Raw genomic sequence first — 15,976 nt, 5'->3', positions numbered from 1 at the left:
CCTTCCATTAAATCGCTTGCACCCATAATACCATGTACCAGCCTCGCCCTTCCCCAGTCACACAGACCCCAACATTTCCCCAATTTCTTTATACAATACAATACAATACAATATACCTTTATTGTCATTGTACAGGGGTACAACGAGATTGTGAATGCGCCTCCCATACGATGCAATAAACCAATTAGCTAATCAGTATTCATTTAAACAACCCAATGAAACAAATTAGAACAGTTTTAAAACAGTATAAAGTTTTAAAAACTGTATAAAGCTTTCTCCAAGGATATCTATTTCCAAACTTCTGCTGAGGTCCACAACGTTGGGTTACAATTGCAACACTCTAACTCTGCTTTTCACGTCGCTTGGGATGGATAAAGCAGTAAAGACTGGCTTACCTTCTCCGCCTCGTTCAGCTGGCCGAGTAAGAGGCGCAGAGAGCCGGCGTTGAAGCAGATTTTGGAGCTGGGCTCCCGGATGGCAGCGAACGTGTCCAGCGCCGTTGTCCATTGCCGCTGGTCTGCCGCTGTAATCGCTTCGTCCCACAGCTTGATGGTGTCGGTGAAAGACATGCTGGGCTGTGGGTGAGGGGGCAGTGGTGTGCGCAACCATGGGTTGGTTGTCCAGAAACTACACGGTTCCACACGCCGCCGCTTCTGTTTCCTCTACTGAAATGTGACAAACATGCAATGCAATGCAATGTAACCGCAAGACTTACTGCAACTGTGACCGGACCACAGTGGCATTGCCACTTGACTCAGCGACTAGCGGCGATGGCAAGGACCAGCTGATGGTGAGGTGGGGGAAATATAACCATTGCAATGATGTGGGTGAGTGAGATACGAGTATTGACACCCTGTGCAATCGTTTGTAATCTCCAACCCCCCCGCGCTGTTTCGTGTTTATTGATTTTGTTCTTGTCATTTGCAAACCAATGCGTGGACTGGTCTGGTGGCTTCTACAAAGTGTCCGTGAGGAGGGAGACAGGCCGGCCGGCCTGGGGAGGGCCACTCTCCCACAGTAACTGTGCTGCCTTCATGTTTCCACGACAACAAATAAGAGTAGCAACAACAGCCGCCGTCTCCCAGCGAGGGCCAGTGGCAGAAACATCAAACAGCTACGGTCAGCAACAGGAGGCAGAGAGACAGACAAGACAGACGGTGTTGTAATTCGGTGAGTCCTGGGGGACGTTTGCACGCCCGTGTTATAGAGTCATAGAATGATACAGTGTGGAAACAGGCCCTTCGGCCCAACTTGCCCACATCGGCCAACAATGTCCCAGCTACACTTCTTCTGCAGTTGTATAGGGCCCTGGTAAGACCACATCTGGAGTATTGTGTACAGTTTTGGTCTCCTAATTTGAGGAAGGACATCCTTGTAATTGAGGTAGTGCAGCGTAGGTTCACGAGATTGATCCCTGGGATGGCGGGACTGTCATATGAGGAAAGATTGAAAAGACTAGGCTTGTATTCACTGGAGTTTAGAAGGATGAGAGGGGATCTTATAGAAACATATAAAATTATAAAAGGACTAGATGCAGGAAAAATGTTCCCAAAGTTGGGCGAGTCCAGAACCAGGGGCCACAGTCTTAGAATAAAGGGGAGGCCATTTAAAACTGAGGTGAGAAAAAACGTTTTCACCCAGAATTTGTGGAATTCTCTGCCACAGAGGGCAGTGGAAGGCAAATCCCGGGATGGCTTTAAGAGAGAGTTAGATAGAGCTCTAGGGGCTAGTGGAATCAGGGGATATGGGGAGAAGGCAGGCACGGGTTATTGATTGGGGACGATCAGCCATGATCACAATGAATGGCGGTGCTGGCTCGAAGGACCGAATGGCCTCCTCTTGCACTTATTTTCTATGTTTCTATACACTAATCCCACCTGCCCACGTTTGGTCCATATCCCTACAACCCTGTCCTATCCATGCACCTGTCTAATTGCTCCTTGGATGTTGGGATAGTCCCTGCCTCACCTACCACCTCTGGTAGCTTGTTCCACACATCCACCACACTTTGTGTGAAAATTGTTGTGAAACTGTGTTACTCTCGGTCGTTCAGTCACCCATGTGGTCGGTGTTTCCAGATGAGTGGGTCAGCAAAGTCATAGATATTCCACTTCACTGCATCTTAGGTGCCAAGGATAGGAGGGAGACTGTTTGAAGAAGGACCACAACCCAAAACGTTACCTATCCAGGGTGCTGTCTGACCCGCTGACTTACTCCAACACTTTCATGTTCATAAGTGATGGGAGCAGAATTAGGTCATTCGGCCCATCAAGTCTACTCCGCCACTCAATCACGGCTGATCTATCTCTCCCTCTCAACCCCATTCTTCTGCTTTCTTCCCATAACCCAAGACACCCGTATTAATCAAGAATCTTTCAATCTCCACAAAAATATCCATGGACCTGGCCTCAACAGCCTTCTGTGGCAATGAATTCCACAGATTCACCACCCTCTGACTAAAGACATTCCTCCTCATCTCCTTTCTACTGCGAAAAAGCAGAGCCCACTCCCACCTCGGGCCATTGACAGCTCAGTCACCAGTCGCCTTGCTAGCCTCGCAGAATCACTTCTGCACTCTAATATTGACGAGGAATCAAACTCCCCCAACTAAACTGTCGAACCTTTCCTTTGCAGACAATGCCAGAGACGGTTGCAGTCTTTGGCGCTGACCGGAGGCTAGGGAACGCTGTTGCCTCTGCCTTGCTGGAGTGTGGTGGTTTCACGGTGCGGGCGGTCGTGCAAGGGTTAACGTCTCCGAGCACCCAGCTTCTCCAGGCTGCCGGAGCACATGTATTGCTGGCTGACGAGAACGACCCAGGCAGCGTGGATCTGAGTGGTGTGCACGGGTGCTTTGCCGTCACTCACACCGACTTCAGCTGCGGTGACCCTCTGCAGGTTGGTCAGACTGTCTCTCACAGTGAAACATCTCAGCATAGGGCAACTTCCATTGTTCAATGGTTCTTTACGTTTCAGTCAGCCACACAGCCTGGGCAGTTTTAACAATAGATAATAGACAATAGGTGCGGGAGTAGGCCATTTGGCCCTTCGAGCCAGCACCGCCATTCAATGCGATCATGGCTGATCATTCTCAATCAGTACCTCGTTCCTGCCTACTCCCCATATCCCTTGACTCCGCTATCTTTAAGAGCTCTATCTGGCTCTCTCTTGAAAGCATCCAGAAAATTGGCCTCCACTGCTTTCTGAGGCAGAGAATTCCACAGATTTACAACTCTCTGAGTGAAAAGGTTTTTCCTCATCTCCATTCTAAATGGCCTACCCCTTATTCTTAAACTGTGGCCCCTGGTTCTGGATTCCCCAACATTGGGAACATGTTTCCTGCCTCTAGCGTGTCCAATCCTTTAATAATCTTATTTGTTTCAATAAGATTCCCTCTCATCCTTCTAAATGTCAGTGTACACAAGCCCAGTCGCTCCATTCTTTGAACATATACGACAGTCCCGCCATTCCGAGAATTAATCTCGTAAACCTACGCTGCACTCCCTCAATAGCAAGAATGTCCTTCTTCAAATTTGGAGACCAAAACTGCACACACTACTCCAGGTGTGGTCTCACTAGGGCCCTGTACAACTGCAGAGGGATCTCTTTGCTCCTATACTCAACTCCTCTTGTTATGAAGACCAACATTCCATTGGCTTTTTTCACTGCCTTCTGTACCTGCATGCTTACTTTCAGTGACTGATGAACTAGGACACCCAGATCTTGTTGTATTTCCCCTTTTCCTAACTTGACACCATTCAGATAATAACCTGCCGTTCTGTTCTTGCCACGAAAGTGGATAACCTCACATTTATCCACATTAAACTGCATCTGTGGATAAATGTGAGGTTATCCACTTTCGTGGCAAGAACAGAACGGCAGATTATTATCTGAATGGTGGAAAAGGGGAAGTACAACAAGATCTGGGTGTCCTAGTTCATCAGTCACTGAAAGTAAGCACGCAGGCAGAGTCATGAAGTCACACAGCGTGGAAACAGGCCCTTCAGCCCAACTTGCCCACGCTGACCAATCCCATCTACACCAGTCCCCCCTACCTGCATTTGGCCCATGTCCCTCTAAACTTGTCCTATCTACCGGCCCTTTGAAGGAGGCAAAGGTAACTTATGCCACTGTATGTCTACTATTTAAAACAATCGGAACTTCCTACCAAAGGCTCTTGTATCTTCTTGCAGGATGAAATTCGGCAGGGATACAGGATCGCGGACTCGTGTAAAAGGCACAACGTCAGGCACGTTGTACTGACTGGGGCTCATCATGTCCACAGGAAGTACAGCCTCCCAGCACGCCACCTGGATGCTAAAGCCTGCATCAACGACTACATGAACGAACTCAATCTGCCCAAGACTGAGATAATAGTTCCATTTTACTTTGAAGATTTTCTGACAAAATTCAAACCAAAACCAGCTGGAAATAACATTTATCAAATTGGTAAGGAATTCAATTAACTTTTAGAGAATCACTAATACAATAAACCTTTTTGTATTTAATATGATCTTAAAAGAATCATCTGTGGCCATAGGCGAGGCACTAGAGAACAGGAAGTTGCCAATGTTATCCTTTAAAGGGAAATATAATCTAGGAAATTATACGATGGTAGGCTGCACATCAGGGAAGCTATTGAAGAGGATTGTTCAGGATAGCATTTACTTGCATTTGGAAGAGATGGGATAATAATGAACAGTCAGCATGGCTTTGTCAGTGGCAGGTCATGTTTTACTAACTTGATTGAGTTTTTAGAGGAAACTAGACCGTGGACACGTTGGGCCCAAACCTCTCCTGCATCGGTGCAGCACCCTCTCCTCCCCCCTCCCTCTACCCCTCCCTTCCCCCCCCCCCCCCCCCCATTCCATTCCCCTCCCTCCCTCCCCTTCCCTCCCTAGGAGATAGATTTAAACTTTAAAATGTGAATAACTTAAAAAATATAACAGCAATTTCAATGAAACTTGACGGTGAGTAAGGTGGGCCTAAAATTGTCACGCTATCGTGTACCGTTTTGGTTGTAGTTCAGGAACAAACAAACAAAAGAGAGTTTTAGTATATAGATGACAAAGGTGAATGATGAAGGTAGGGCAGTAGGATTTTGTAAGGCATTTGATAAAGTCCCTCATGTTAAACGTATTCAGAAGATTAATATGCATGGGATATCCAGTGACTTGGTAGCTTCGATTAAGAATTCTTTATCCATAGAAGACAGAGGGTTGTGGTGGATGGGTGTTACACTGAGTGCAGGATTGTGGTCTGTAGTGTTTTACAGGGATTTCTGCTGGGACCTCTGTTCTTTGTGATGTATTTGGACTTGGATGTAAATGTGGATAGGTTGGCTAGTAAGCTTATAGATTACATAAAAATTGGTGGGGGTTTCAGACAATGAGGAAGCCATCAAAGGAGACAGCAGGGCTTGGATCAGTTACAGATATGGATGGAAAAAAATAGTAGATGGAGTTTAATCCAAACAAGTGTAAGATGTTGCACTTTGAGAGGTGAAATGCAAGAGGAAAATATACAGTTAATGGCATGACCCTCAACAGCATTGATGTATAGAGCGATCTTGGGGTCCAAATCCATAGCTCCCTGAAAATGGCAACACCAGTAGATAAAGAGTGGTCAAAAAGGCATATGGTTTCCTTGGTTTCATCGGTCGAGGCAGTGAGTATAAAAATCAGGAAGTTATGTTGCAGCTTTATGAAACACTGACAATGGCTGTATTTGGAGTATTGTTTGTAGATCTACTCACCCCATTACAGGATGTGAAGGCTTTGCACAATAGCTTTGCCACAATGCTGTCTGTTAGGGATAGGTTGAATAGACTTGGACTGTTATCTGTGGAGTGTCAGAGATTGAAGGGAGACCTGATAAAGTATATAAAATTATGAGAGGCACAGATAGACAGTGAGAACCATTTTCCTAGGGGTGGTGCTGGGAGCAGATGTGATATTGGCAATTAAGAAGCTGGTAGATGGTACATGGATATGCATGGTGTGGAAGGATATGGATCACCTTAGCATCAAGTTCGGCACTGACGTTGTGGGCCAAAGCACCCGTTCATATGCTGTACTGTTCTATGTTCTGCAAAGACATTTCCAAAGCATTTACAATGCACCTCTCGTTAATAGAGTGTTGTAGCCCAGTGCAATTGGCTACTGATAGCAAGGAGGTTGATCTGGATTTACTTGCTTTCCCATATTTCAGCTAGCCACCCACAGGAGGTACCCGAGAGATTCCCCATTGAAACGATAGATGGATGACATAATTAGAGGGCAGGGGGAAATCACCAAACTTCACATTTGCCTGATCTTTGCATCCACTCTGAGTGCTTAAGATTGGGAGATAAGCATCAGAAATAGTTCTTGGGTTAGGAAGTTTATGAAAATGTCCACTTAAAACAAGAGAGTTGGTCCAGTAAGTGGCACTTATCATTTGGATTGTGACGATGCAAATACACGACCCATAGCCCAGTGTGGTTGGGAATCAGACCCACTCACTAGTTTAATACCTGATGGTTTGGCTCAGGCACCAAAGGCCCAAACAGAAATTGTTCAAGAACAGAGCACCAGCTGCTTCCTGGAGCAGGGGACTTCTCCATTCCTGCCATGGATTAGATTAGATTAGTTTATTGTCAAATACACACCTTGGTGCACTGAAATTCCTTGTTCACATGAAGTTCACAGAGTAAACAATATACAGGAATAACAAATATAACAAGTGCAAAACAGCAGTGTAAATGTTATAGTGCAATCTAACCAAGTGCAATCTTAAGTAACAATATGCTAAGAGTGAGAGTGCATGACAGCACCTCCAATGGAGGGGATGTGAAAATGGTGCTTGGTTCAGGAGTCTGATAGAACTGGGGAAGAAGCTGTTCTTAAGTTTGGACTTCCGGGCTTTCAAACTCCTGGACCTTCTTTCAGAGGGCAGAAGAGGGATAAGGAAATGGCCTGGGTGGCAGGCATCCTTAACAATGATTTCAACCTTTCTGATGAAGATGGACTGGATGGAAGGAAGTGATGATGCTGTGATGATCTGTGTTCACCCTCTCTCTTTGGGTTCAGACAGCCAGGAGCAGAGCAGTTGCCACACCAGGCTAAAATGCGTGGTTTTAAAGGCAAGGAATAATCTAACAAGTGCTGTAAATTAGGCCTCCTGCTTACTGACATTCTATTTGCAAAGAGAATGGAAATGTTGGGCATTTTGTATGTAGTTTGCACCAATTTGATTGAAAGCAGCATTGTGCATCTGACAGCCACTGCCAAGCAAGATAACGAGAGACGACTCTGTGATGCCAGCAGGCAGTCTGGAGCTGACCGAGTACAGGACAGCACCCAGCGAGCTCAACGCCACCAGAGAGGCCATCCTGCACATGAAACTCATCTGCCTGTAGATGGCAGAGAGAAAGGTTCTGAAAAAAACTGGATATGGCCCGTGTGTGTTCTGATCAACATTTATCCTGCAACCATTTGCTGCTAATGAGACAATTAGCTCTAGATACGGTTCCCATGTCCCTATATTCAGAAGCGGTGGTTTGGAACATCCCATGAAAATAATGTTAATTGAAGTAATATTCAGCTTTTTCAGAAACATCAGGCAAAAATAAATGTAAAAGATTTAACGCCAAAGTCAATGCTCAAATTTACATCAGTATTGCCATAAATTTTATAAGGGGCCTAACAAGTGTTGAATTCTTGCTGATGGAAATACACGGTTTTCTAAGCAATTGTGTGTTCTTTTCAGCCATCCCAATGGGAGAGGTTGCTATGGACGGAGTGAGCGTCAGGCAGATTGGACCGATTGTGGCAGCCTTGTTCAGGAGCCCGGAACGCTGGATCGGAAAGAGCTGCAGCCTGTCTGCGGGAAGGCTGACAGTGCAGGAACACGCACAGATCCTCACCCATCACCTGTACCCCAAGCAGTTCAAAGATGCCCGGGTAGGGCTTTATCAAGAGACGCTGATTATTTTGTGTGGTTATTTTTAATAAGACAAATAGATAATGCTGTAACACTGAGTAACCCAGGTGGTATCTGTAGAGAGAGAAGCATGGACACCTCAAGTCCAGAGTCTGAATCTGAAAAGTTAACTTTGCTCTTTCCACAGATGCTGCCTGACCTGCTGAGCATTTGCAGCATTTTCTGATTTTTATTTCAGATTTCCAACATCTGCGATTTTCTGCATTTCTATTTCCTATGATTACTTGTACCCTCTACAACATGGTGAGAGAGCTGAGGCGTGTGATCTCTTACACAGGAAATCTCAACCAGGCACAGTCTCTTCCATGGTGATTACAAGACCCCACGTGAAATAGGTTCAGACAAACCTTATCCCAATTTCATGCAAACCTGAGGCAGACAATGTGACATTGGCCAATGAACCAAATCAGGCCTGACCCGCCCTGCCAGCACTTGGTGCTCGTTCACCTGCCCCAACCTGCCCAGAGTGACCTTCTCTGGGGGCAGAGTGCCATTGAGTTTAGTTTAGGGAAACAGGCTCTTCGGCCCACCGGGTCTACGCCGACCAGCGATCTTTGCATATTAATGCTATCCAACACACACACACTACAATTTTTCCATTTTACCAAGCCAATTTACCTACATATCTGCACGGCTTCGGAGTGTGGGAGGAGCCGAAGATCTCGGAGAGAACCTACGCAGGTCACGGGGAGAATATACAAACTCCGTGCAGACAGCACCCATAGTCGGGATCGAACACGGGTCTCCGGTGGTGCAAGCGTTGTAAGGCACCAACTCTACCGCTGCGCCACCGTGCTGCCCTGAGTTGAGTCTCTGTGCGTGAGGTGAGGTGGGATGCAGTCGCCAAGCTCCACCCTGGATGCACCGACAGCCTCTGATGGTTCACTCTGTCGAAGGCTTTCAATCTTTATACATTTCTGTCATTCAGAACCATTACTAAACTATTTGAATGACATTAAATAAAATTAGAAATATTAAAATTTAAAGCATTGTAAAATACAACCACTAAAATACTTACTTCCTCAGAGTTGCGGCTCCACTTAATTGAATGTGAAGAGGATGTTTCCACCAGTGGGAGAGTCTTGGACCAGATAAAAGGACATACCTTTAGGAAGGAGATGAGGAGGAATTTCTTTAGTCAGAGAGTGGTGAATCTAGTTTCTATATCTCTATCTCTGTATATCTCGCTCTCTCTCTATCTATATCTATATATCTTCATTGGTAATACTATTCAATGCCAATGGACTACATTGTGGCGATACATTATAGAACAAGTACATTATGACAATGTTACCCTAATAATACGAATGATGCATTCATTTTTATTTATTTGTGACAGATTTCAGTCCGAAAGTTTGTGGAGTCCTTTGGAGGACCAGCGGCTCAAGATTTGGGGAATATGTTTGAGTTTTGGAAGAGAGGTGGACAGAAAACAAACAGTACCATGAGCTTTGAACTCTATCCAGAGTTACAAACATTCCAGCAGTGGGTTTCAGAAAATAAGACTTCACTGGTTTGTTAAAGGGCAGTACCAAGGGCAGCTGAGACCTATGGATGGAACATAGTGGCCATTTCTAAAATGTTTCCAGAAGACAAGATATGGATCTCCATCAATTGTGTGTACCAACAGGTGAAATTCAGAAATAAAGTTATTCTTTCAGGTTGATGTGTCAACACTTTCTCTTTCTGAATCCAGTGATCCCCGTGCACTGGGCCAACTCAAATCCCATATGTAGGTCTCTGGTGATGTTCCTCATATTGGAGGAACTATCAGAAATGTGATCATGACCAGAAACCCAAGTTTTTAAGCAACATTGATGAATTAATTTCAGCCTGAACACTGGGCTAACTCTCCAGCTCCTCTTCAAAATGAACTCATTAATGGTCATTTGAGTGATAGCAAAAGGTCTCAGCTGAATGATACATCTGCATGAGTGCACTCACTCAATGCTGCACTCAAGTGTCAGCCTCAACATTTGTGCGCAGGTCTTTGGAATGGGATTTGACAATGAACCGTCTGGTTTAGGGTCAGGAATGTTGGTAACTGATTCCATCCCCTCTCCCGCTTCTGGGTTTAAGAGATAATGGAGAAATTGGTAGGGGTTGGAATCAAAGCATGACACTGTCCAACAACACACTTCTACACTATTCTTCCCGATCCATTAAGAAAAATGAAACTTCACACATTGGAGCTTGTATTCATTGAACATGGGGTGTGAGCAAGCATTAAACCACAGCCACAAGAGTTGAACATCACCATGTTAACTTGATAGCAATTTATAGAAACAAGCAATATGCTGATTTCTAATCAGTAATAATTTTCAACTCTGATGACATTTCATGATGTAAATAATCAAACTGGAAAGAGTTCATTTAGTGCAGTTTCCATTGGGTATGCGCAATATTGGATTTCATTCTCATGCATTGTGGTCAAAGGCTGTCAAAATGTCACCTACTGGTTGAAATGTAGGTTCTTTTTTTATTCATGAGAACGCACCCATGCTGCTTTTCCAGCTTTGACTGCCATCCTTGTAGCAATCCCTCCCAGCTTCTAATCAATGCTGAAATTGCTGCATTGCAAGTTACAATGTATTGAATGCAGATTAAATTGAATCAGATTTTTCTTCAGATGCCTAGTTTCACTTCCTATCACCCTCTTCTCCCCCATCCTAATGACTCATTGCGTTAAACTTAGACTCCAGTCCAGAGACACCCCGAGTATATTTGATTCAACTAAGTCTATCCAACCTGTTGCCTGAAACAAAGCAAGGCATATAGACCCACAGTACTGTTCTGCAATCTGAAAATTATGCTTTTCCTAATTTAAAAGCTAATCAATGTCATTTTGTAGGGATAAAAAGAAACACTTGTAACATACACTGACAATATTTGAAAGACAAAAAAAACAATGTTTCAAGTAAAGGCACTTGCTGTGCAGTAAATGATATCTTGGTCTCTTCTGTTTTCCATTTTAATGTTGCCACATCATTTTCACACTCTGGATTCTGCAGCTTTCTAATAAGTTAGTTCTTGTTTGTTTTCAAAAAATGTTTTCACTCTCTTCTGTGCGACCGATAACACTGGAAATAAAATGTGTGGATCGGAAGACGGAGACCATTCAATGCACAGTCACTGATGTTTATATATGAATAAGCAAAGGGAACACTTGCTTTTTCCCCTCAAATAGAAGGTTTTGTCCTTCCTGCCAAGGCAGCCTGCCAAGGAGTTTCAGTTAATACTGCAATCGTTCCACTTTAGCTTCCATCAACATTTCAATGCTTCAAAGCTCTCTGCATTATTCTGCCACAGCTATCTTTCATCTCTGGATTTCAACAATTTTTTCAGAATACTTAGGAAAAAAGAATCAATGGATTTAAGAGTAATTTTTGACTGAAGCTGAACAGAGCTCAGCCCGCAAGACTGAGCACCATGGTGGTTTACATAGAAACATAGAAAATAGGTGAAGGAGGAGGCCATTCGGCCCTTCGAGCCAGCACCGCCATTTATTGTGATCATGGCTGATCATCCACAATCAGTAACCTGTGCCCAACTTCTCCCCATATCCCTTGATTCCACTGTCTAACTCTCTCTTAAATTCATCCAGTGATTTGGCCTCCACTGCCCTCTGTGGCAGAGAATTCCACAAATTCACAACTCTCTGGGTGAAAAAAATCCTTCTCACCTCAGTTTTAAATGGCCTCCCCTTTATTCTAAGACTGTGGCCACTGGTTCTGGATTTGTCCAACATTGAGAACATTTTTCCTGTATCTAGCTTGTCCAGTCCTTTTATAATTTTATATGTCTCTATAAGAACCCTTCTCATCCTTCTAAACTCCATTGAATATAAACCTAGTCTTTTCAATCTTTCCTCACTGCCATCCCAAGGATCAATCTCATGAACCTACGCTGTACTGCCTCAATTACATGGATGTCCATCCTCAAATTAGGAGACCAAACCTGTACACAACACTCCAGATGTGGTCTTACCAGGGCCCTATACAACTGCAGAAGAAACTCTTTACTCCAATACTGAAATCCTCTCATGCCATTAGCTTTCTTCACTGCCTGCTGTACCTGCACGCCAACTTTCAGTGACTGGTGTACAAGAACACCCAGGTCTCGTTGCACTTCCCCCTTACCTAACCTGACACCATTGAGATAATAATCTGCCTCCTTGTTTTTGCCGCCAAAGTGGATAACCTCACATTTATCTACATTATGCTGCATCTGCCATGCATCTGCCCACTCACTCAACCTGTCCAGGTCACCCTGCAACCTCCTAACATCCTCTTCGCAGTTCACACTGCCACCCAGCTTTGTGTCATATGCAAACTTGCTAGTGTTACTTTGAATTACTTCATCCAAATCATTAATATATATGGTAAACAGTTGCGGCCCCAACACCGAGCCTTGCGGCACTCCACTTGCCACTGCCTGCATTCTGAAAAGGACCCGTTTACTCCTACTCTTTGCTTCCTGTCTGCCAACCAATTCTCTATCCATGTCAATACCCTACCCCCAATACCATGTACTCTAATTTTGCTCACCAATCTCCCATGTGGGACCTTATCAAAGGCTTTCTGAAACTCTAGATACACATCCACTGGCTCCCCTTATCCATTTTACTTGTCACATCCTCAAAAAGTCCAGAAGACTAGTCAAGCACGATTTCCCTTTCATAAATCTATGCTGACTTGGACTTATCCTTTTACTGCTATCCAAATGCACCTCTATTACCTCTTTAATAATTAACTCCAGCATCTTCCCCACCACCGAAGTCAGGCTAACTGGTCTGTAATTCCCCGTTTTCTCTCTCGCTCCTTTCTTGAAAAGTGGGATAACATTTGCTATCCTCTAATCCATAGGAACTGATCCTGAATCTATTGAACATTGGAAAATGATCACCAGTGCGTCTACTATATCTAGAGCCACCTCCCAGAGTACCCTGGGATGCAGACCATCAGGTCCTGGGGATTTATCAACCTTCAGTATCATCCGCCTACCCAATACTATTTCTCGCCTAATGCAAATTTATTTCAGTTCCTCTATCCCCCTAGATCCTCTGTCCTCTAGTACACCTGGGAGATTGTTTGTGTCTTCCTTAGTGATGACAGATCCGAAGTACCTGTTCAACTCTTCTGCCATTTCCTTGTTACCCATAATAATTTCACCCATACTCCATGGTTCGTAAACAATAGATGAAGCAACGATTCCACTGATCTTATCTGCGCAAAGGAAATGTCGCTGGAATACACCAACTTGCAGCCGCATACAGCGAAAGCCCATAGCCATGCCCTCAGCTTGCAATTTCATAGTGTTTAGACACACTCGGCTCAAAATTTCATTTATGTCATTTTCCAAACAGAAGCCGAGGGTTGGGAGAGGATTGGGAGTTAAACTTTATGACCAATTCATTCTATCCTCTTGGTGCCTGTTACAAAATGCTTCCATAGTTGACCATTGAAGTTGCCAGTCTGACAACAGTTTCCCACTTCAGGCCACACAGGATTTTGGCTGAAGATAGACATGAAGTGTTGGAGTAAATCAGCGGATCAGGCAGCATCTCTGCTGAAAAAGGATGGGTAACGTTTCGGGTTGGGACGCTTCTTCAGACTGAAAGTAAAGGGGGTGGAACTGGAGGTAATAAACAGCCTTTTCTTACCTCCAGTTCCCTCCCTCTGGTGTCAGTCTGAAGGGGGGTCAATTCAAACCTGATGGCTGCAAAGCATCCACATCCCTCGGTGCTGTGAGCCCAGGCTTGGCTGAACTTACCCGATTCTTCATCTAGTTGCAATTTAACATTTCTCCATGTAGAATTACCAAGGAAAAGGTTTCAGGAAGAACCAGTATTTTTTTCTGTTTAGGTTGCTCTGAAATGTTTCTATAATCATTGCTGCAGTAACACTGGTCATTCAGAAAACAGGTCCATACACATTCCATTATGAGTAGGAAGGAACAGTAGATGCTGGCTTCAACCGAAGATAGACACAAAATGCTGAAGTAACAGCAGGATAAGCAGCATCTCTGGAGAGAAGGAATGGGTGACGTTTCGGGTCGAGATCCTTCTTCAGACTGAGAGTTGGGGGGAAGGGAAACAAGAGATAGACTGTGATGTAGAAAAAGATATAATGAAAGGTATGCAAAAAAGTAACATGATAAAGGAAACAGGCCATTGTTAGCTGTTTGCTAGGTGAGAACCAGAAGCTGATGTGACTTGGGTGGGGGAGGGATGGAGAGAGAGGGAATGTTGGGGTTACTTGAAGTTAGAGAAATCAATTTTCATACCATTGGGATATAAGCGACCCAAGCGAAATACGAGATGCTGTTCCTCCAATTTGCATTTAGGCCTGTTTCTTGGAAGTGCATGAACAACACTTAAGAGAACTAGCAAAGGTAGAAATGTAAGACCTCTACCATGAAAGTCCAGCTAGGATTGGGCCGTTTCCTTTGGGCAAAGCTGAGAGATCACGGTGCATTAAATTACAACAAATGTATACATAGTGAAAAGGAAACACCCATCCCCTAGCTCAGATATCTACCATTAAAGACATATATTCAAGTAAAGGTAGAAAGATTAAAAGGGATTTTAGGATTCCACAGCACAGGATGAAGCAAATGGACTTTAGCAAATTTATGTAACAAATCATTTATCAATGAAAATGAGCTATTCAATTTTAGCGATTTTTAGGAAAGGATGGGGAACTGAACATCGATTGCCAACGGGCTGACCTTTGGCATTACAATTTCTGACATTGTTGAACTGCTTTGCAAAATGAGTCACAAGGAACAGCTGCTTCTGTAATACCATAAGATTTGGACTAAAATTAATTAATTTTAAAATGGCGAAGTTTCCTGTAAACTCAGCGAACGTGGCGAGCCGCACGGTGAAGCAAAAAAGTAACATGATAAAGGAAACAGGCCATTGTTAGCTGTTTGCTAGGTGAGAACCAGAAGCTGATGTGACTTGGGTGGGGGAGGGATGGAGAGAGAGGGAATGTTGGGGTTACTTGAAGTTAGAGTAATCAATTTTCATACCATTGGGTTATAAGCGACCCAAACAAAATATGAGATGCTGTTACTCCAATTTGCATTTAGGCCTGTTTCTTGGAAGTGCATGAACAACACATAAGAGAACTAGTAAAGGAGAAATGTAAGACCTCTACCATGAAAGTCCAGCTAGGATTGGGCCGTTTCCTTTGGGCAAAGCTGAAAGGAGCATTTCATTGCACAATCGCTGCGAGGGGACCACAACCCACAGTATCTCTACACAGTCAGGGAGCCACGCAGGCCGTCAGGAAGTTTGCATTCGCTGCCTGCGTTCGCCAACGTTGCTGGAGTTGCTTTCTCCCCCGCACCATGGCAAAGCCGCTTCTCACACGGAATTCAAGAATTAGGGAAGTAACAACGAGCCCAGTCAACGCGCAATTTGCATTTTGCGCAGTTGGGCGGTTTAAATCGGGAGTAAATTCAAACATTAGACGCAACATTAGAAAATCGAGGGGTAAACTGGAGCAGCGTGAAATAACACAACGGTAGCCCTGAACTATCCCGAGAATGTTTTGTCATGATGTGACGATATGGAAGTGTTAAATATTAAATATAACATTCACGTGCGAACGCCCAAGGCAGCAGCGGCGTTGGCGGGACATCTGGAAGCACACAAACCTGGTCTGATCTGCACTCACATCCAAAACAGTGTCACCGCTTTCATCACCCACCTGCCCACAATTAACTTTAAATCTTATCCGGACGGGACAAGGGATGTCACTGGGCTTCCTGACTCCACGCTCGTTTGCTGGCCGGGTTGTATTTTTCAATCAAGTAATGAGAATCGATGAACGGTGAATAATCTACACGAGTCAAAGGAATGTCGCATAGCATGAACATGACAAATCTAGGGCAACATGATTGCATGCAATTTAAGAATGCATTTTTAAAAAAACATTGCAAATTTAAAGAATCGATGTTAATTGTAATGATAGTAAGAAAATGGTAT

General features: G+C 44.2%; 2 protein-coding genes across 4 annotated transcripts in view; one reads left to right on the top strand and one right to left on the bottom strand.

Annotated features, from left to right (window-relative positions):
* The window catches only part of LOC144597865 (neutrophil cytosol factor 2-like), a 47,970-nt gene extending 31,994 nt beyond the window's left edge, over positions 1-15,976 (bottom strand). The window contains exons 1-3 of one of the 3 annotated variants that reach the window (XM_078407579.1): positions 15,699-15,976; positions 8,999-9,085; positions 396-665 (exon numbers count right to left, since the gene is read on the bottom strand). In XM_078407579.1, coding sequence (XP_078263705.1) covers positions 396-569 — 174 coding nt within the window. In that variant the 5' untranslated portion in view covers positions 570-665; positions 8,999-9,085; positions 15,699-15,976. Of the gene's footprint in view, positions 1-395; positions 666-4,165; positions 4,238-8,998; positions 9,086-14,394; positions 14,419-15,698 lie in introns of those variants that run through there. The other 2 variants (XM_078407582.1, XM_078407581.1) reach the window with 2 other exon arrangements.
* LOC144597866 (nmrA-like family domain-containing protein 1) lies at positions 450-9,608 on the top strand. Its single transcript, XM_078407583.1, has 6 exons — positions 450-827; positions 964-1,170; positions 2,635-2,895; positions 4,191-4,446; positions 7,747-7,940; positions 9,320-9,608. Exons 3-6 carry the CDS (start codon positions 2,638-2,640, stop codon positions 9,500-9,502), a joined length of 891 nt encoding a protein of 296 aa, XP_078263709.1. The 5' UTR covers positions 450-827; positions 964-1,170; positions 2,635-2,637; the 3' UTR covers positions 9,503-9,608.

This window comes from Rhinoraja longicauda, chromosome 11 (assembly GCF_053455715.1).
Source record: "Rhinoraja longicauda isolate Sanriku21f chromosome 11, sRhiLon1.1, whole genome shotgun sequence".
Taxonomy (NCBI): domain Eukaryota; kingdom Metazoa; phylum Chordata; class Chondrichthyes; order Rajiformes; family Arhynchobatidae; genus Rhinoraja; species Rhinoraja longicauda.
This window is presented reverse-complemented; position numbering and strand designations above follow the sequence as displayed.

Excerpts from the sequence above, each read along its gene's own strand:
- LOC144597866 (XM_078407583.1), top strand. The coding sequence starts at position 2,638 with ATGCCAGAGACGGTTGCAGTCTTTGGCGCTGACCGGAGGCTAGGGAAC. Across the intron at positions 2,896-4,190 it reads GCTGCGGTGACCCTCTGCAG|GATGAAATTCGGCAGGGATA; the intron begins GTTGGTCAGACT and ends ATCTTCTTGCAG. Across the intron at positions 4,447-7,746 it reads AAATAACATTTATCAAATTG|CCATCCCAATGGGAGAGGTT; the intron begins GTAAGGAATTCA and ends TGTTCTTTTCAG.